Here is a 22,606-nt window from a genome sequence, read left to right as displayed (position 1 = left end):
TGGAGAGAGAAACAGAGTTTACATTTTGAGTCTGTATGACTCTTTACAGATGCATGTTTAATGATAGGCTGTAAGAAGTTAGTCATTTGTTGAGGAACTGTAATGGTTCAGAGGAATCAGAATTATTAAAAAGTATATCATTCTTGTTGAATCGATAATTACTTCCTGATTTTCTATGGCAGAGTTTTAACAGTAAAATAATTTCCTGCAAGTGTGGCAGTAAGGTCACAGAGGTAAAAAGGAAATGTGTTCCTTACATTTGGATATTTAAATTAGTCTAACACACGAATCATGATTAGGAACCCTGATATCAAACAGGCCAATCACCCCTCACCAAATACGGCCGGAATTTTAGTGCCTCACCCGCCCGAGGCTCGTAAGATCCAACCTGAGGCCACGGAGAATGGCCGTTCTGCAAGCCTCGCCTGCCCCGATTCTGGGGCAGGTGAGGCGGTAAAATCCCGACTTACAAGGTCCCGATCTCACTGGGTGGTCACCTCTACTAAAATCATTAAAGGAAAACATTACAGTTCATGATTTTTGCAAGATTATACGAGTTTTCCCCAAGCTTTGAGAAAATTGACCATCAATCTGCACACACTTGTCCAAATGTTCTGGCAAATTCTGCCTCTTGTCCAGATTTACTGTTATTCTGACTCCTGACTCTGGATGGTGGATGTAAACATTCTCTCTCTGGAGCATGGTGTTGCCAAGAGGTTTGTCCATGACTTTGAGAATCAGGGAGTGGCACAGCGCATCAGTACAGGTGTTGCTGAAGCAGAGCCTCACATGTGGGAACATATTCTGGAAAATGGGTGAGATTCTGGAGCAGGAGTGGCATGTTCTGAAAGTCATCCCTGTAAGGTACACAACTGAAAATAACTGATTTGACTTAAAGTACATGGGGGTGATTCTCCCAGCCTGCTGCGTTGTTTGAGTAGTGCAGCGGGCCGAGAGACATCAGCGGTGGCCATTTTGTGGGATTCATGCTGGGCACCATGGCCTCCGTGTGTCTCCCAAGGTAAGTTTTTCAGTGTCATCAGTTCCATGCCGGAAATCGGCGTGGAGCTGATTATCATACGGAACTATCATGGAAAATAGTATTCTCCGGGGCTTCAAGCTTTCCCCCCCCCCTCACCCCCGGCCAGGAGTGGTTCCCTCCAATGGCGTTTACGGCTGCTCCCCACTAATGGGGAACAGGCTTCTGACCCCGCTGGAGGGAACAGAGGCCAATGAGGCCCCCACAGGAGGTCTGGAGTAAGGGGGGTGCCCCTTGGTCAGTGCCAGCCTGGGCACCTTGGCACTGCCCACCGGGCACATTGGCACTGCTCACTGGACACTAGATGGTACCAAGAGAGTGGGGCTGATTGGGGGTGCGATCAGTGGGGGGACAGAACCCACTGTCACTCTGCAAAAGGATCGGTTGGGTAGGGAGGGAGTGAGGGTGATCAGGACAGGCCATCGGGGTGGGGTAGGGGTCGGGGTCAGGGCTGGCCAGTGATTAGGAGGCAGGCAATGGCAGGGGAGAGGGCATTGCACATGCATCAATCTCCGCTCTGACAGATCGGCGCATGCGCAGTGGCCTGCTCAGCGCTATGCCACCGGCCTCTCTGAGGCACTCTGCAATAAGAAGCCTAACAACACCAGGTTAAAGTCCAACAGGTTTATTTGGTAGCAAAAGCCACTACCAAATAAGCCTTTGGACTTTAACCTGGTGTTGTTAGACTTCTTACTGTGTTAAATGAACCTGTTGGACTTTAACCTGGTGTTAGACTTCTTACTGTGTTTACCCCAGTCCAATGCCGGCATCTCCACATCAGTACTCTGCATTGCACAGAGTGTCGGAGATTCGCTCTGGTAATTACGCTTCAACAAAACTGGCGGGAATTACTCCTGTTTTCCCGCAACTTGGGGACTTCGAATTTTTTTGGAAGAATCTCGTCCCATATCTTTGACAATTTTAAGATATTTACATTTGTGAAACTCCCTCTAATGGTTCAGTATGTTTATTTAATAAGTAACTCAACAAATGAGTAAGGAAAACAGTTTCAACCCCTGAGACTTGTGCTGGTCTAAGCTAGGGCTGTAGTGGGGACACTGTGACCGGAACTTTCCCGTCCTACCCGCCATAGGAATCGTAGCGGGCAGGGGGGGGGGGGGGGGGTGGGTACGGACCATGCAAAGATCTGTTGACCACGGGTGGGATTTTCCGGTTTGGGGGTGACCGCAGCCGGGAAAGCCCGCCCTGTAATTGTCCTGCAGTGTCCCAAGTTCTGGAGGGACATATTGGTCACAGCTTAAATTAGAACATGGGAAATAGGTGCCGGAATCGGCTATTTGGTTCCTCAAATCTGCACAGCTGCCATTCAGTAAAATCATGGTTCAATGTTCTGCCTCAGCAATGCCTTCCCAGATTATCTCCATGTCCTTCAATTTTCTAAATATCTGTCAACCTCTGAATGTACTGAGCGCCTGAATATCCACAGCTCTGTGGGGTAGAGAATTCCAAAGGCTTACAACCTTTTTGAGTGAAAAGTTTTCTCCTCAGCTCAGTCCTAAATGACTGACCCTTATTCATTTTATAATTACTTCCGCTCAGCCCTCGCTGTAAGTATATCATGGCGAACGCTACATGATGAGACTGAGTGCAGCTGGTTCTAACCATCCCCACCTCTGTGGTGGGATAACTTGGCGACTCTGTGTCAAAGGCTCAAACAGGAATGATTGCTGCTAAGGTGAGGAACTGGAAGTTGCCCAGCGCTTTTAGAACTGAGAGAGCAAGGAGACCATCCATCGGGAAGAGATGAGAAGGGGGAAGAAATTCTGAAGAGAAAATAAAATTGCTGCAGTTCTCTCGGAACACTTTTTTTAGTTTGGGGAGATATGGGCTATTAGGTGCATGTAGAAATCAGTACAAGTTAATAGGATTTCCAAATGTGTCTAAGATAATGCATATCTCACTAGTCCCCATTGAGTATCCTCCATGTAAGCCTGTTCAGACAAACCTAGCTATGCAAGCAATTCTTTTAATAAAATGAAACCACGGTTATAATGAAGTCGGGAAAGACCACCTATCGTGCTGACTACCCAGGCAATCCTTGGGAGAAAAGAGAAAAAACTTCAATACCTTAATATCAAAACCAATCCCGTGAGCTTTAAAAATCTTGAAGAGTACACTGTACTGGACCATGGATAAATTGGTATGTTTCAGCTGTGTGCTTAACACTCCGTAACGTTTCATGAAAGGAAGTTGCTGAAAGGCAAATAATATCCAGTACAGATATATGTACATATATATATTACGAAACCCTACTGTGGCCTATTAAGTTTAAATGAGGAATTCAGATAAGTGCATCTGCCGATCAAATATTTTTGTTCACATGATCTCATTAAAGTACAACATAAGCCATTTTACTAGAGTTAAAAAAATAGCTGAGGAAAACTTCTTCAATCAAATACCCATGCATGAACACGCTTAACCAGTCAATGTAGATTTGACTGGAATATTGTTTGTTTTATTTCCAACTTGCTCTCCTCTCCTGAAGGTGCCAACTCTTGAGCTCATTGGCTCTTGTCCACAAGTATGAAGAATTGTTTTAGACAGACATATGACTAAAGGCTGTTTGACAGTATAAGGCATCACAGCCACACCCATTTTTGTCCTCCTTTGATAACCAGGAGCAGACGCTTTCCAGCGGAGATCATTGGATTGTGATCAGGAAATTAAGCTGATTTCCCTTGTGGTGGTTTGTGGATCTAACTTATAGAAACATAGAAACCCTACAGTGCAGAAAGAGGCCATTCGGCCCATCGAGTCTGCACCGGCCACAATCCCACCCAGGCCCTATTCCCATATCCCTACATGTTTACCCGCTAATCCCTCTAAGCTACTCGTCTCGGGACACTAAGGGGCAATTTAGCATGGCCAATCAACTTAACCCGCACATCTTTGGACTGTGGGAGGAAACCGGAGTACCCGGAGGAAACCCACGCAGACACAGCAAAAATGTGCAAACTCCACACAGACAGTGACCCAAACCGGGAATCGAACCCGATATTAAGCTGATCTTTTTCTACACACTAGCTATGACTGTAACACTATATTCTGCACCCTCCTTTCCTTCTCTCCTATGTACTCTATGAACGGTATGTTTTGTATCGCACGCAAGAAACAATACTTTTCACTGTACATCAATATATGTGACAATAGTAAATCAAATCAATTCTTCCTGGCTCAACTGTACCAATTCCAGCACCTCCCTGGTAAAAATTGGCTAACTCAGCACAGACTGGGAGTCACAAATTGCAATTTTCCTGGTCAGTGTGGATTACAGAATCCCAGAATTGTTGCAGCACGGAAGGAGACCATTCGTCCCATCGTGTCTGCACTGGCTCTCCAAATGAGCAATTCATTTAGTGTCATTCCCCTGTCTTCTCCCCCACAACCCTGCACATTGTTCCATTTAAAATAAGTCTAATTTCCCTTTGAAAGCCTCCAATTGAAACTGCCTCTGCCACACTCTCAGGTAATTGACAGTGCCTTCCAAACCTGTGACCTCTAAGACCTCGGAGGACAAGGGTAGCAGGTACCTGGGAACACCACCACCTGCAAGCTTCCCCCAAGCCACACACCATCCTGACCTGAAACCACATTGCTGTTCCTTCACTGCAGTGCCCTCAACCACTACAAACATTCTAAGAAGAGTTTGCATGAAAATACCTAATCCAGTAAATGGTAGAATGTCTGTTATAATCTACAATGGTACTTAGCCCAGCAAAACTAATTTTCTGAAACTGCACAAATATACTTAAGACTGGAGTGGTTAGGTGGAAAATGTGCAGGCGATGGTGTTCCCACACATCTACTGCCCTTGTCCTTCTAGGTCTCAGAGGTTGTGGATTTGTGACATTGAACACAGCAATGCTTCCTGCAGTGTGCCTCCGCCCGACCTCAGTTAAACTTCTTTACTGCACTATTTTGACAGTTTTCCACTTCCGATACCAGACATTCATTGGCCTCTCTGAGTAAGATTGTTGATTAATGCTGAGCTGGGGACAGATTAATGGGTCCAGGTCCAGCAAGTATTGGAACCAAACTCATTACAACAACCAGCGGGCACTTTCATCCTATCAGTCCATTCGGGGAGGGGGTGAGGGAGAGTGGGGTGAAATTGTGGCTGCCTGGCAGAACAAAGGCCAGTATCTAATCCCCTGCTTTCTGCTTTCTGTCCTTAAATGGCGTGAACCTATTAATGCAGCCACAGAAGGGTTAATTCCCCCTTGAATCTCTGATTCCGCCTCATTGGTGAATATTTAAATTTTTCATCTGTCATCCAGTGTCTGAATTGCTCATTTTTGAAGGGATGCAACTTACGATTCATATCTACAAAATTTAATAATAATAAAAATTAATAATTAAACATCCAGGAAAATTACAGAAAATGTATGGCACACCTGTGGGAAGTTCCTTCTGGCAGGATGCCATGGGCAGCAAGTGGATACACCATCGTTTCACCTCATTCAAAATCCGATATTAAATTTATTTTAAAAAGTTAATTATGGCTTGTATGGGTATGAGACAGAGAATTAATCCAAGGGTGAGTTATTATAAACTTGTTTTAAATAACTGGTAATAAGAGAGAAAGAAAAAGCTTAAAATTATAAATATATATTTTTAAGGTACTGGCAAATAAGATGTACAAAGGGAATTCAGGCTAAATTATTTGGGAAAGGAAATGGAGAATGTTTAGTATCAGAAACACGATGTTGTGCTTGATCCCGCATGAAATCTGGTGGAGTTGCAAGTCACAAATACCTGTAATTAACATTTGAAATGTTACCGGGGTATATCTGATCTGTTAAGCATTTGGAACTCCTTGTGGTGAATTAACTCATCGCGGACAGGGAAGCAGCATTGGGCGGCACGGTGACACAGTGGTTAGCACTGCTGCCTCACAACGCCAGGGATCCTGGTTCGATTCCCGGCTTGGGTCACTGTCTGCGTGGAGTTTGCATGTTCTTCATGTGTCTGCCTGGGTTTCCTCCGGGTGCTCCGGTTTCCTCCCACAGTCTGAAAGACGTGCTGGTTAGGTGAATTGGCCGTGCTAAATTCTCCCTCAGTGTACCTGAACAGGCGCTGGAGTGTGGCGACTCGGGGATTTTCACAGTAACTTCATTGCAGTGTTAATGTAAGCCTGCTTGTGACTAATAAACTTTAACTTTAAGGGGCAGTAGAATTGGGATTGGTACTACTGGGCGAAGGAGGAGTAAAATCAGTTAGGGAGAGTGCGGCAAATTGCTAGCCTGTGAATTCTAAGTTAGGAAGGGGCATACGTCGGATTGCATGCTGAGCACAAGATTGGCCTTTGCAGTGCTGCCTGGCAAAATGTATGTCTATACTTAGCCTTTCCATGCTCATGCATGAAAGATGATCGCTTGGTGAGATGTTGCAAGGCTGTGGGTAACTTGTCCCCATAAAGTTTAAAAGTTTATTTATTAGTGTCCCAAGTAGGCTTACATTAACACTGCAATGAAGTTACTGTGAAAATCCCCTAGTCGCCACACTCCGGCACCCGTTCGGGTACACTGAGGGAGAATTTAGCACGGCCAATGCACCCAACCAGCACGTCTTTCGGAGTGTGGGAGGAAACCGGAGCACCCAGAGGAAACTCACGCAGACACGGGAAAATGTGCAAACTCCACACAGGCAGTGACCCAAGCTGGGAATCGAAGCCGGGTCCCTGGCGCTCTGAAGCAGCAGTGCTAACCACTGTGGAGAAAGAGTCAGCGCTTTCAGGAGAGGGGGAAGAAAATAGAAAAAAGATACAAGGGTTGGACACTGATGGAATTCTGATTTGGGACCACGTCAAAGCGAAGAGCAGGATGTTAAGTTGCATCCGACAAGTTTAATGCTGAAAATATTTTCTTCATAATTAAAAGTTGATTTAATCTCTGAAAATTCTGGTTGGCACTGGCCAGCGATCTGGTACAGACATGGTAGTGTGGAAGATGGAGAAACGTGAATCTCCTATTTAGGTGTTAAACGTCTCAGTGAAAATTAATCACGTTTATAATATTCATAGATTTAATAACACTCATTGATCATATCATTAACTGTAAAAGGAGAAACTTACGAAATCTGTTGTGTGTACTATGGGACTGCAACTAAATTAATGTTTGACAGAATAACACAAGCAGCAGTTTAACAACCGTAAACTTGAATATCATTGCAATAATGGAGTACTATTGTTTAACATTTGGCAGTTGATGAGGTGCTCATTATAACAATGATGTATGCATACGCATGCATAATGAATTGCATCATGAATTATTTATGTGTTGATTATTTAGCTGCATTTATGTAGATGGTAATGTATTGCAAATATAATGAATGTTTAGCTTTATAGATATTGCATGTTTTTTTCCCCAGATAGGGCGTGTGCCTATTTCAGTATTAATTTTGTGAATGCTTTCAGGCAATTTTGCTCCTGATAAGGTTTCTAATGCAATAGTTTCTCACGCAAGCTTTAATTAATTACTATATTCTGTTTTTAACCCCGCTGACATCCAAAAGTATGTAAGTGCTCTGTAATGACTTCTAATTAATTTCTGATTGTAATGAGAGGAACAGTTATGAAATTATTTTATGGTTGAAGTGGTTCAAATTTCTAATTTGACTGCCTGTTGTATTTGTGCACACGTACAATTTGTGCTTCTTCTTTCATCGCCGATTCTTTGCTGCGAGGATTTCGCTTTTTCTCCAGGGGTTTTGGAGGCACCTTGAAGGTGTTGGTTTTGCAGGTCAGCTTCCCGTTAGATATGAAGAGCATCAGTTGTGTCATGGCCAACTGGTCACTGTAGGCCAGGTCAAGGTCCGTGGCCCATACCTGGAAGGAAAAAAGACTTGCATTTAGAAAGCACCTTTCACTACCTCAGGCCATCTCAAAGTGCTCAAATGCCAATGGGGGCGATCTTACCTTCTCGCCAAGCCGGCCAATGGGTGGGGCAAACCGGTAAGATCACGAGAGAGCAGGGAAGGTCTGATTTCTCACCTCCTGCGATCTTACAAGCACTGGATATCCAGTGAGATCATGGCGGGGGGGGGGGGGGGGGGGCGGGGGGGTACTGCGCAATCTGCAACAGCAATCACTGGAGGTGGTGGGGAGGGGGGCAAGACCCACTGTCGCTCCGCAACAGCCCACTCCCCTTCTGGGCTGTTGCGGAGCGACAGTGGGTCTTGCTCCCCTTCTCCGCAACAGCCCACTCCCCTTTTCCCATTTTCACGCTCATTTGGTACTTGGAATATTTTTGGTACGATCACACCCAATAAAGTACTTTTGAAGCTTAGTCTTTGTTGGAGTGTAGGAAACAGGGCATCAAGGTTGTGCACTGAAAATTGGAAATGACCAAATAATCTTATTTGGTGACGTTGATTGATGAATAAAATTTTCCAGGACAGAAGGGAAAACTCCAGTAGTGCCATTATGGGTGGCACAGTGGTTAGCACTGCTGCATCACAGCACCAGAGACTCCGGTTCAATTCCTTGGGTGACTGCGTGGAGTTTGCACATTCTCCCGATGCCTTCCTTATTGGGTTTCATCTGGGTGCTCCGGTTTCCTCCCATCCCAAAAATGAGCAGGTTAGCTGGATTGGCCATGCTAAATTGACCCTTAGTGTCCAAAGACGCGTAGATTAAGTAAAGTAAAGTTTATTTATTAGTCACAAGTAAGGCTTACATTAACACTGCAATGAAGTTACTGTGAAATTCCCCTAGTCGCCACAGTCCGGCACCTGTTCGGGTCAATGCCCCTAACCAGCACGTCTTTCAGAATATGGGAGGAAACTGCAGCACCTGGAAGAAAGCCATGCAGACACGGGGAGAACGTGCAAATTCCACACAGTGACCCAAGCCGGGAATCGAACCCGGGTCCCTGGCATTGTGAAGCAGCAGTGCTAACCACTGTGCTACCGTAGGGGGATTAGCAGGGTAAGTATGAGGGTTATGAGGATAGGGCCTGGGTTAGATGCTCTGTTAGAGAGATGGTGTAGGCTTGATGGACCGAATGGCCTCCTTCTGCATGTAGGCAATCTATGATTATATGAAACTTTTTTCCTGAGAGAAAAGACAAGGCCTTGGATTAACATCTCCCTTGAAAGACAGCAATTCTGACAATGCAGCATTCCCTCAGTAGCACTGGGATGTCATGCTATATTTTTGTACTCAAGGCTATGGACCAGGACTTGAATCAATAATCTTTTGATTTAGAGCTGAGAGTGCTACCCGCTAGCCACATCATAAGAAAAATTGTCACTTTGCCGCTGGTGACTGCAATAAGAAAAACAATTTTGAGTTAAACTACATGCTGAATTGACTAATCTCTGTCAGAATAGCAACTGGACTACAGTGCCAAGGCGACGGGGTAAAGGAAGATATAAAAACAGAAAATACTGGCAAAACTCAGCAAATCCATACAAACTGTTTCTCTCTGCAGGGATGCTGCTAGAGCTGTTGAGTTTTTCCAACACGTTTTTTAAATTTCAGATTTCCAGCATCTACAATATTTTGCTTTTATTTTAGGGATAAAGAAAGAATTGTCTAATCCACTCATGATGTGGATTTCCCGGCACAGGGGTGGGCACAGTCTCACTACACCAGGTTAAAGTCCAACAGCTTTATTTGGGATCACGAGCTTTCGGGGCACTGCTCCTTCATCAGGTGAGTGGCGCCTCGTAATCCACTCACTAATACTTTCCATTAGCTCCTGCTGGAAAGCATGTATGTTTGGATATCGAGTAAGGGTGGGATTGGATTTATCTGCAATGTCCTCTGCTATTTGACACTCTGTGGATACTCAAGCAAAGAATGGCCATACCAAGTGATGCATTGAAAGGCAACCAGTATTTGTGGAACTATACACTAGCATACATCAACAATCACGCAAGTGGAGGGAAGGAAGACAAGGTTGTGATGACACATATACTCCTAACTGTAACTACAATGACAGATCAGGTGAATTGTAAAGTTTGTCAATTTTTTCCCATTTAGCGTTGCTCAGGTCACCCCTTCACACATGGATAGTTGCAACAAATATCCTTCTTGTCTGGTGCAAAAGTTGTATGTTCAAAATTTACACAAGCGTAACCTGTAGACAGAATTTGCAGTATATTTTATAATATAGTGACTTGGTGTTATACAGTATACTTAGGCCTGTCACATAATACAGTACACTGTAGGCCTACTCTATCAGCGATGCATCGCTGTGATACAAATCATGAGGTACACTAGTTTAATTTAAAGGAGCACAGAATTGGGCTTCCCTTCCAAAACTTAATGCTCAGTTATCATTAGTCAATTATTATTTTATAAATGTTTTCAAAGAAAGAATAATAAAGATGGAACATTTTGATCCTCGTTCTCCTCACTGTCTTCCACCCGCATCTTATTGGTGAGATAGGGTTGCTGAATGTTTTCTATGGCCAAATAGCCTCTCGACATTTAACATCCAGTCTTGGGTGTGAAGAATGGCTACTTGGGTGAAGTATTGGAGAGCAATCTGGTACCATGGATCCAAGCCTCAGCTAAATGCAGTCAGAAATGTTCCATTTAGCCTCAATGACCCAGCTTTGGGGCAAGGAAAACTGACCTGATTTCTAGTAATTGACAAAAGCGTGTGTAAACTTGCTAAAATTGGGCGATGTTAGGATTGGAATGGCTGTGATTCTCTCCATGAACGACCAGCCCATTAACACTCACTCAGCATCTTTACAGGAGGAGAAGAGCAGTAAATAAATAGATGGCACTTGGGGAGGCGGGGTGGGAGGCGGGGGGCGGGGGGGAGTTGAGTGACTTTGTGCATTCTGAGTGATTACCTCCCTCTGCTGTGTACTCTGGATATGGCTCACAAATTGTTTGACCAGCTGATGTATAGTTACCTTACATGTAGGACAATGGATCTCTCTAATTTGTAACAGTCCTATCACCAGCTAATCCACGAGAGGGCCATTTCCTGTCGTACTTTCAGCTATGAACAGAAACTGTGTGTGTACTAGGAGTAACTCCTGCTGGGCATATTTACAAAAATGTAACCAGTAAACATGCTGCTTTTGAGCAATCACATCCTCCCAGGCCGCACTTCCATAGCAGACCCAGTGGTGGCTGACTTTGGTGAACACGGAATGGTAAATGACATCATTATAAGGATATTAAGAGGTCAGAGAAACAAGACCATCTGTTAAAACGGGACTAATTTCCAAGTAATATTTTAGTAGCAATGCCCCCCTTCCTGCACTGAGAAATAAATTATAATTGATATCATCCTGAATAAATACTGCACGCTACCACTGTTGGCTGTGGAGATGCCATTTTTCAACTTAAGTGCTTGGTGCCAAAAACAAAATGCGAATTCATTACTAAGTGCCTTCTTTGGGTTCATGTTTGCAATAGCTTATCTAGGCTGGCCATGTAATGCTCTATATAATATAAATACGTATATGGAAAAAATTCTGTCTGAATTGACAATCACACCATTGAATATTATATTCATAGAGCTAAGTGTGCTAACCTGATATTCCATATTTCATAATTAAAATGCTCATCAAAAATTAATTTCAATCACCTTTATACAAAAAAACACATGCACCTTATTTATCATATAAATAACTTCAAAGGTTCTTTCGATTAGCAATGAGTGGGTGAGCTATACAAGCCACTTTGGGTCCCAGATCCCATGCCCTGTCTCAGGCTGCTAGTGCTAAAGGTGCTTAAAATTAATCTTGGTGTCCTTCTGCGGGGGAAGAAAAAAACTGGACAGGTTCCATTTGTCTGATTGCTATCAACTGACCAATGCTGCAAGTGTGGACACTGATTAGGGCTGTGATGCTTCCCATGGTGGCACTGCCCAAAAGCATTCATTGTTGGGGCTCACACATTAAAAATGGCGCCTTGGACAAGGCAGCTGATGCCACCCAGTGCCCATGGGACGGCAAGGAATCAATGCCTTCAGGGAAGGAGGAAAGGATGTGAAAAAAAAGCTAGCGTTGGAATATGTCACATAGGTTGGACCGCACAAGCACTTTAATCCTCATTATACTAATGACATTTTCAGGGTATTTACACGGAGTTTAATTTACTGCCTTTCTGTAAGAAGGGAAGAGCCAATGAACCATATTTAGTTATTTGTAAGCAATTTCAAAGAAGAAAAAAATAATTTATTTAGTAAAACGAAATACCGTGGAATTTATTTAGTGGAAGTAAAACAGATGCAGGAATAAATAGGTGGGGAACTGGGTGATGCAATGGGTTAAGACACTTACTTTTCGCCTCCAGTTCAAATCCAGTTCAGGCTGAGGTCACCACCTTCACTGGCTGCAATGTCTGATCTGAAATTAGTTTGGAAAATTCCAGTTTCTATTGGGTCTATTTTCAATCTTACTCAGAGGTATGGAAAATAGCAATAATGTGCTTTTCTGAGGCAGAGGAGAGCTAGCTTTATGCTGCTTGGTGATGATAGTGGGCGGCACGGTAGCACTGCTGCTTCACAGCTCCAGGGGCCTGGGTTCGATTCCCAGCTTGGGTCACTGTCTGTGTGGAGTTTGCACATTCTCCTCGTGTCTGCGTGGGTTTCCTCCGGGTGCTCCTCCCACAGTCCAAAGATGTGCGGGTTAGGTTGATTGGCCATGCTAAAATTGCCCCTTAGTGCCCTGAGATACGTAGGTTAGAGGGATTAGTGGGTAAAATATGTAGGGATATGAGAGTAGGGCCTGGGTGGGATTGTGGTCGGTGCAGACTCGATGGGCCGAATGGCCTCTTTCTGTACTGGAGGGTTTCTATGATTTCCAGTGTTTGAAGGGAACTCTGAACGCTTAAAATCAGAAGAAATTCTCTAGCACAAAATAAAGACAGGAATTGGATGTAGCAGTAGGGTCTGGTCTCTACTCTCGAGATGTACATAGTTATGAGTTGTTGATAAAGATTTGCTGCTAATATGCTCAAGACTACAAAGCCAACTTCATGGTGTCTGAAGCAGGATTCTTCACTGGACAGAGGTGAGTGTGTAGTCATAGATTTCTGTTCTCTCTTCTCCTGAAGGTTTTCACCTTCTCCACCCCGGTACCTCACCCAAGTGGCCACATAGCACATGCACATCAAAATGCACTATTGTGGGGATCATCGCAGACTTACCCAAACCGTTCCTCAGCTGGATGTTTGCAAATGAACAGGAAGCTGCGGGAACTAAATCTGATTTTTCTCTCAGTCGCAGGGGGTAGGGGTGAGACGCTGAGCCTAATAGAGAATCAAATCTGCATGAGGGGACATACCTGTAACATTATTCTACCCTTATCTATTTTCACAGTCCAATAGACCTTTTGTATATGGCCCATATTTTGCATTTATTTGAGGAACTTATTTATCTTCTTGAAGCTATAGTTTCAGCTTATTGTATTTCCTTATGGTTCCCCTGTCATCCTGATGTAATTCAAAATATAAACAGTGTCAGCCTGTAGTTCCTCTAATATCAATGTTTGAAAAGTGAAGCCAATGTAAGTTATTTTTGCAAATAGAAGTAAAAAGTGCTGGAAAATCTCAGCAGGTCTGGCAGTATCTTCAACAGACACCTCCAGACGCTGAAAGGTGCCCTCATAAGAACAGGATATGGCGCTAGACTTATTGATCAACAGTTCCAACGCGCCACAGCGAAAAACCGCACCGACCTCCTCAGAAGACAAACACGGGACACAGTGGACAGAGTACCCTTCATTGTCCAGTACTTCCCCGGAGCGGAGAAGCTACGGCATCTCCTCTGGAGCCTTCAACATGTCATTGATGAAGACGAACATCTCGCCAAGGCCATCCCCACACCCCCACTTCTTGCCTTCAAACAACCGCACAACCTCAAACAGACCATTGTCCGCAGCAAACTACACAGCCTTCAGGAGAACAGTGACCAAGACACCACACAACCCTGCCACAGCAACCTCTGCAAGACGTGCCGGATCATCGACACAGATGCCATCATCTCACGTGAGAACACCATCCACCAGGTACACGGTACATACTCTTGCAACTCGGCCAACGTTGTCTACCTGATACGCTGCAAGAAAGGATGTCCCGAGGCATGGTACATTGGGGAAACTATGCAGACGCTGCGACAACGGATGAATGAACACCGCTCGACAATCACCAGGCAAGACTGTTCTCTTCCTGTTGGGGAGCACTTCAGCGGTCACGGGCATTCGGCCTCTGATATTCGGGTAAGCGTTCTCCAAGGCGGCCTTCGCGACACACGACAGCGCAGAGTCGCTGAGCAGAAACTGATAGCCAAGTTCCGCACACACAAGGACGGCCTCAACCGGGATATTGGGTTCATGTCACACTATTTGTAACGCCCACAGTTGCGTGGACCTGCAGAGTTTCACTGGCTGTCTTGTCTGGAGACAATACACATCTTTTTAGCCTGTCTTGATGCTCTCTCCACTCCCATTGTTTTGTTTCTTAAAGACTTGATTAGTTGTAAGTATTCGCATTCCAACCATTATTCATGTAAATTGAGTCTGTGTCTTTATAAACTCTGTTTGTGAACAGAATTCCCACTCACCTGAAGAAGGGGCTTAGAGCTTCGAAAGCTTGTGTGGCTTTTGCTACCAAATAAACCTGTTGGACTTTAACCTGGTGTTGTTAAACTTCTTACAGTATCTTTAGAGAGAGAGTTAATGGGATAGAATTTTACAAGATTGATTCTAAGGGCGTGCTCTGAGGGGGGGGGGGAAGGAGGGAGGTGGGTCAGATGGCGCTCTGGTGGGGGGCAGGGGGGTCCGCTGCCACTCTGCGTGCGATCGGTGGGGGGAAGGGGGCAGGGGGCTGCGATCGGGGTAGTGGGGGGGTGGGGGATAAGGGGGACAGTTATGTTGTGGGGGTGGGGCAATGTCTGTGGGGGCAGGGGAAGGCATTATCTGGTCTGGGAGCGGTGTGGCAGGGGAGCGTTTTTCAATTTTTTTCTCACTGCACATTCGCAGTTGGAGGCTCCGATCAGAGCTGCAGTGTTTCGGGCACGTTAAGCCCCGCCCACAGGCTACTGCAGCGCGATTCAAAATCACTGATATTTTTTCAGGCAGCGTGTGTATGGGGGTGCCTGAGAACGGGTCTAAAAGTCGGATCTGAAACACTCCCAGATTCAGCACTTAGGGCTGATTTGACCATTTTGATTCTAAGTGTCCAGCTAGCATGAAAATGGGAGAGTTCCTAATCTGTTTTTTGGGTGTGTTTTCACGCCCAATTTTATGCACTTAGTCATTGAAAAAAATGGTGTCGACTGTTTCTAGCTGCTGCAGGCAATGGGTGGGGCTTAATTTGCCAGGCAGCCTGCAGAGGGAGCTACTGCGCATGTGCAGACCTCTGATTCTGCACATGCTCAATAGCAGCGGCAAGGGTCTGACAGACAGAGAGCTGTCAGGCCCCTGCTATTGCAGGCAGCCTCAACCAGCTCGCCTCAACCAGCTCGCCTCAACCAGCTCCCTCCCAATGTAATTGCGAGGGCCTGTAGCCAATTGCGAGCCCCACAATGCATGGGCATCTAGCCCCCGTTGCCCCACCCACCCCCATCCAGACCAATCGCACCCCCTCTCCCTCCAGACCATTAATCCAGAAACTCAGCTAATGTTCTGGGGACCCAGGTTGAATCCCGCCACGGCAGATGATGGCTATTGAATTCAATAAAAAATATCTGGAATTAAGAATCTACTGATGACCCCCATGAAATGATTTGTCAGAAAAACTCATCTGGTTCACTAATGTCCTTTAGGGAAGGAAATCTGTCTCCCTACCTGGTCTAGTCTGCATGTGACTCCAGCGCCACATCAATGTGGTTGACTCTGAACTGCCCTCTGAAATGGCCTAGCAAGCCATTCAGTTGTCAAGAAGGTTCTCGAGGGAAACTAGGGATAGGCAATAAATGCTGGCCAGCCAGTGACATCCATGTCCTGCAAATGAATAAAAAAAACACCAGCGAAGATGGGTTTGACCAAAAGGCCAATTTGTGTGCGATAAATTCAATGTGTTTTTATTGTCTGAATCTGCAAGACAAGGGGACTAAATTCAACATTGTTGTTCCAGTTTTACAGGCGAGATTAGCAGTGAGAAAGCACCCTATTGATCTACTCCTGGGCTACTGCTAAATTCGACACGGCCTTTTTTTAGAACTGGTCGCAGCCTGCTGGAGGTAGATGAAGAAAATGATCCATAACTTTCCCAACAGGAATGGCTAATAAACGCAGCCTTGGCCCACCCTATGAGAATATGAAAAGGCAAACAGGTACCTTCCTGGAATTTTCTTCCTCCATCCTAGCCTAGTAATCAGACTCGATGGGCCAAAGGGCCTTTTCTGCACTGTATGACTCTATAACTCTAATTCTAAGGCTTTTATAATTCTTAGGTTTCACGTGCAGCAGTAAAAGTGATTGGTTTCTATACGTCCCACATCCCACTCACATCCATCGTCCACCAGCATGATCCACACAGCATTTTACAAACCCCACTAAACAACAGCTAGAATCAAACGGTCCCGGCGTCATTGTTAGGAGCAACAAAGAAGATTGAAATATGATCCTGAATCATACCTGTTTGTATTGTCTGTGTTTTCATTAAAGCTGCAATCTAGCAGCTGGGGCTCCCTATTAACTTGCCTTGTGCCATAGCATTGTGAGGGCAAACATATGTGACATGTCTCCCTCCTTTAAAAAAGATGCCTGCATTCAGCAACAGGTAAGAGATTTAAATGGATATAGATCCACAAATGTGTTTGTTCAAAGAAATAGGTGGCTTCTGTTAGCTTTAAATTTTATGCAGCAGATTACGGGTATCTATCTCAGTTGGATTCAATAGTTATTTCACTCATCCCAAAGCATATTTGAAAAGATCATTCAAAAATAACACAAGCTCAGTTTAATCTTATTGTCATGCTTATTTGAAACCCTGCTGATCTGCGACATGCCAGACTTTAGGAACCTCTCATGGGGACATATGCTGCACTCTTGATTAAGTACTTTTAAGCAAATGCACACACAATGTCTGTATTCTTTATGTCATTTCCCTTTTAATATTGTGAAATTCTCCAAAAAGCATGGGAGACAAATTAAGCAAAAGGGCATCACTTAAACCACAGGATGGCCAGCACTGCCTCCGAGTGAGTGCCTTTTTCACACTCCCATGCAGAATACAAGAGAAAAGCTGTCTGATAGATGATCTGTGGCCTCCAATCAATGCTTGAATGTCTCTCAATTTTACCTCCCTGCTGCAGTCGGTGATCTTATGTATATTCTCCACTTGTCCCTCCAAACAGGTTCTTCTGGTTGTATCACAGCGTGGTATGGCTCCTGCTCTGCCCAAGACCACAAGAAACTACAAAAGGTCATGAATGAAGCCCAATCCATCACGCAAACCAGCCTCCCACCCATTGACTCTGTCTGCACTTCCCGCTGCCTCGGCAGTCAGCATAATTAAGGACCCCACGCACCCCTGACATTCTCTCTTCCACCTTCTTCGGGAAAAAGATACAAAAGTCTGAGGTCATGTACCAACGGACTCAAGAACAGCTTCTTCCCTGCTGCCATCAGACTTTTGAATGGACTTACTTTGCATTAAGTTGATCTTTCTCTACATCCTAGCTTCCACTGTAACACTACATTCTGCACTCTCTCGTTTCCTTCTCTATGAACGGTATGTTTTGTCTGTATAGTGCGCAAGAAACAATACTTTTCACTGTATGTTAATGCATGTGACAATAATAAATCAGATCAAATCAAATCAAAATCAAAATCCTCTTCCATGCAGCCACACTGTGTAGAAAGTAAAACTCTCTTGCTTCTTTAGTGGGCTCTGAAAACCCGTCATCTCCCTCAGTCTTTCCATTCTCCCACAATCTGCATACTTTATAACCCCACGCAGGCTATCATCTAACCACCGCTTCTTCATTTGATCTCTAACTCTTTTCAACCTTTTGGTAGCCAGCACAATGGCCTTTGGCCCTTCTCCTTAGAGCAAAGAAAGCTAAGAGGAGACTTGATGCAGCTGTTTAAAATCATGCAGGGTTTAGACAGTGTAACTAAAGAGATATTGACGGAATCTTCTGGTCCGGCTAGCAGCGAGAAGCTTGGCAGCTGGGGGGAACTTAATTTGGCGTGAGGATAGCAACTTCCGACCCATCCCCACCACAACATTCAGCGAGCTCCTCATGGGATACATATTTAATAATCTGAACAGCACAAGATCAGAAATCACTCCCACTTCCACATCCGCCACCTAACTTTTAGACTCTAGAATGGAATATTCTGGCCGTTATTTGCAACAGCTAGAAAGTCAATAAGCAGAAGGCACAATTTATGGTGATCAATAAAAGATCCAGACGTGAGGTGAGGAAAAGCTTTTTTATGCATTGAGTAGTTAGGATCTGAATAGAGTAGCGTGTTGACACAAATTCAATAGTAGTTTTCAAAAAGCAATTTGGATAAATGCTTGAATGAGAAAATAAATTACAAGGATGTGGGAAACGATGGGGTAATATGAGTAACTGAACTGGCTTTGAAAAAGCTAGCAGTCTTGAGGGGCTGAATGGCCACCTTCTATTGTGTACTACTGTATGATTCTTCTTCAGTTTCTTGGAAAGCTATACTACACCTTGTATTTATAAAAATATCTTTAACAAAGAAAATGTCCCAACACACTTCTCAAAGAAGAAATGGTGGCCAAGCAATAGTCGGAATATTGTTAGTTGTTGAAAGTGTAGAATCATAGAATCCTACAATGCAGGAGGCGGCCATTCGGCCCATTGAATCTGCACCGACCATAATCCCACCCAGGTCTTGTCCCCATAATGCCAGGCATTTACTCTAGCTAGTCTCCCTGACATTAAGGGGCAATTTTTAGCATGGCCAATCCGCCTAACCCGCACATCTTTGGACTGTGGGAGGAAACCGGAGCACCTGGAGGAAACCCACGCAGACACGGGGAGAACGTGTAGACTCCACAGACAGTGACCTGAGGTCGGGGATCGAACCTAGGTTCCTGGCACTGTGAGGCAGCAGTGCTAACCACTGTGCCACCGTGCCACCCCCAAAGTTGAAGTAAAATAGATTTTGTTTAAAATTGTGAAGTTGGGCGAGGAATAGAAGGGTCAAAGTGTTTGCGGTAAAAATTCCAAAGAATGGAAATAAGATGGCTGAAGAATCCATGCTCAATACTGGAGTGGAAATATGTGTAATGAAACCTAGAGTTAAAAGACCAAAGAACAAAACAACATTTAGCCCAAGCGGAGATTAGAGGTAAAGTAGGGTGAGATTATGGAGGAAATTGTAAATCAGCACCAGGATTTGGGGGAACAAGGATCTTGTGAAGTTCAGTAACGATTGGGTCATTTTCAAAGAATTGGAACTTGTGTAGTATAGAGTTTTACACTGAAGAAAGTGGTGGAGAAATTGAATCTGGCGAAGGGTTTCACTGGTAGTAGGATGAGGTGATGGCAGAGATGGGCAATGTTGTCGAGTTGGAATTCAAAATATTGGTAATAGATGGGATACAGGATGTAAAGCTCAACTCCAATACTGTGACTATCTGACTATGAGTTGGGAGAATGACTGTGGCGGGTTAATGAAATCACTATGAACAAAGACAGGGTGCAGAGCTTTTGATGGATTCATTAATCAAATGCCTTTTTGTTAGTAAACCTTGCTAAGAATGAAAACAAAATAATTAATTGCCAACTGCATCAAGTGGTTAGTTAACAAATAGAGTATACTTGGAAAATGACAGAATTCAGTCCATGAGTATTATGTTTAAAGCCGTAGTTTGCCAATAGTAGGAAAATAAACTGCAGCAAAAGTAAATGAAGTAACTTCCCTAACCACAAAAAAATGTGTTTCATAGGTCATGTAAATTGCTATTTAAATTAGGGCTGTTGTCATTGGAACGGAGAAGGGGAAGGTGCGTCTAATAGCATTTTCAAAATTCTGAAACGATGTCAAGGATTGTTTTCATTGGGGAGAGAGCTGTTAACAAGAAGGGCAAAAACTCAGAAGCCATACCAGAACATCAAATGGAACCTCAATCATCTCTGGCAAAGGTCAAATTGTTTTGCAAGACATGGCTATTGAGGCAGAGATCGTGACATGATTTTGAAGAGACGTAGATCAAATTATTTCGTCGACCCCGGAGAGAGAGAGAGATGGTGGCATTAAGGTAAGACCATTAACCATGATGAAATTAATGGGAGAACAGGATTGTGTGGCTTACTTCTTTCATATTTCTGATATTCCGATGGGCAAGTATTTGAAAAGGGCCAAAATCAAAAGAAATGGAGAAATGGCAGGGAAATGGGATTAGAGTGGGCTGCTGTCACTGAAGAGTTAGCCTTGGGACAGACAGGAAAAGCTGAATGGCCTCTTTCTGTGCTGTTAATTCTACAATTATCTCTCTCTACAGAAGCGTGTGGCTACCATCTTGGAAATATCCTTTGCTCCCACATGAGATCCTTGCAGACAATAATAAACATAATCACACTCCCAAATCAAGGCAAGTAAGAGATAAAACTGCAAAATCTTGAACCTAGCTATGTTTGGGCTTGTGGGTTTTAACAAAAAGAAAAAATATTATACACGTAGATTCAAACCAACAATAACAAATTTATTGAAAGAGATGTTTTCTGAACTGCACAGAGTACAAACTGAAAGGAAAACAACAGACTGCAACACCCTAATGACATCATCATCAAATAATGTGATCAGCTCTTAAAGCAACCTGCAACCACTTAAATATATAATACTAACCCCTCCCCAAAGGTCAATTAAATAACATGTTTCTCAAAATGTGACAGACCAGCTGACTCAATGGCATTCTGCGGTAAACATGACACCCAATCCCTCCAATAATTGCAAAAATAGACTTGTTTTAGCCACTGGTACAAAATATTTATTCATTGACAGGATGTGCCAATGCCTAGTTGCCCTTGAGAAGATGATGGGGGTGAGCCACCTTTGTGAGCTGCTCCAATCCATTGTTGTAGTTTTGATACAACTGAATGGCTTGCCAAGTCATTTCAAAAGGGCAGTTAAGCATTAACCGCATTGCTGTGGGTCTAACACAAGGACAACAGGTTTCCTTCCCTAAAGGGCATGAGAGATACAAGGAAAGATTTAGTGGACTGGCTGAGTTCAGAACAGTGTTTGTAATGTGGAAATTTGACAGGTGTGATACTTCTAATTAAACAAATCTTGTTAATTGCAGTGGTACTGCTGAACAGAATAGAACAATTTGAATTGAATATAACTGATAATTGTAGTAAACAGGCAGGCAATCGCAGTGCGACAGGAAGAAATCCTTCTTTGGCTTATCTTTGGGAATATGTTAACCAACCAACAGCTGAACATGCAATCCATGAATCAGACAATATCCAGAAGCGGATAAGCTCTTTCAGAAAATGTAAAACCTCTGAGAAGTTTCACACAAGACTACTCAGGAAAGAAGGCAAATAATATTCTTTCTGGTTGTATCACAGCTTGGTATGGCTCCTGCTCTGTCCAAGACTGCAAGGAACTACAAAAGGTCGTGAATGTAACCCAATCCATCACACAAACCAGCCTCCCATCCATTGACTTTGTCTATGCTTCCCGCTGCCTCGGCAAAGCAGCCAGCATAATTAAGGACCCCGGATATTCTCTATTCCACCTTCTTCCGTCAGGAAAAAGATACAAAGTCTGAGGTCACGTACGAACCGACTCAAGAACAGCTTCTTCCCTGCTGCTGTCAGACTTTTGAATTAAGTTGATCTTTCTCTACACCCTAACTATGACTGTAACACTACATTCTGCACTCTCTCGTTTCCTTCTCTATGAACGGTATGCTTTGTCTGTACAGCGCGCAAGAAATAATACTTTTCATTGTATGTTAATACATGTGACAATAATAAATCAAATCAAATCGTATGTATTGATGGAAAGAGAACCAGTGAACCAAGCAGGAAGATCTCAATCAAGGAACACCCTGAAGCAACCCCAGTTTATTAAAAAAATAAACTGTTTTATTCATAATTCTCCTCAAAGTGTCGGATTTAGTGTGAGATAGTGTCAATTTAAATTCTCGGTCTTTAAACTTAAGGAAAAGGCAAAATCATCCACGATGAACTGGGGGAGGTGATGACGTGGTGGTAATGTTCCTAGACTAGCAATCCCAAGGTCTAGGCTAGTGATCTGGGGACACAGGTTCAAATCTCATCATGTCAGTTGGTGGAATTTAAATAAATCTGGAACTTAAAAAGAAACTAGTCCCAGTTGTAGTGATTATTCTAACGGTCAATAAATGTTCACCTCGCCACTGATGTCCACATCCTGTGAAAGAATACAAAAATGGTGGGTTTTTATGACAATCTAATAATTTCATGGTCACCCTTAATGGTAAGAGTTCTTTAACTCCAAATTTATTTAATTAATCAAATGTAAATTCCTTCGCTACTGTGGTGGAATTTTAACTCATGTCTTTGAGGTTATCCAGGCTATCAGAATTTTCTGATGGGAGTTTCACCCTTAATTTGAATTGGCTCCTGGCACATTAGAAGCTTGCTCAGA

The 22,606-nt window shown here is 43.8% G+C and overlaps 1 protein-coding gene across 1 annotated transcript in view; it reads right to left on the bottom strand.

Moving 5' to 3' along the window:
- The window catches only part of iqch (IQ motif containing H), a 158,922-nt gene that overhangs the window by 3,446 nt on the left and 132,870 nt on the right, over positions 1–22,606 (bottom strand). The window contains exons 20-21 of the mRNA XM_078241235.1: positions 7,704–7,886; positions 3,128–3,253 (exon numbers count right to left, since the gene is read on the bottom strand). Coding sequence (XP_078097361.1) covers positions 3,128–3,253; positions 7,704–7,886 — 309 coding nt within the window. The remainder of the gene's footprint in view (positions 1–3,127; positions 3,254–7,703; positions 7,887–22,606) is intronic.

The sequence above is a fragment of the Mustelus asterias genome, chromosome 24 (genome assembly GCF_964213995.1).
Source record: "Mustelus asterias chromosome 24, sMusAst1.hap1.1, whole genome shotgun sequence".
NCBI classification, from domain to species: domain Eukaryota; kingdom Metazoa; phylum Chordata; class Chondrichthyes; order Carcharhiniformes; family Triakidae; genus Mustelus; species Mustelus asterias.
Note: the sequence above shows the minus strand (reverse complement) of the source record. Positions and strands in the feature narration are given on the sequence as shown.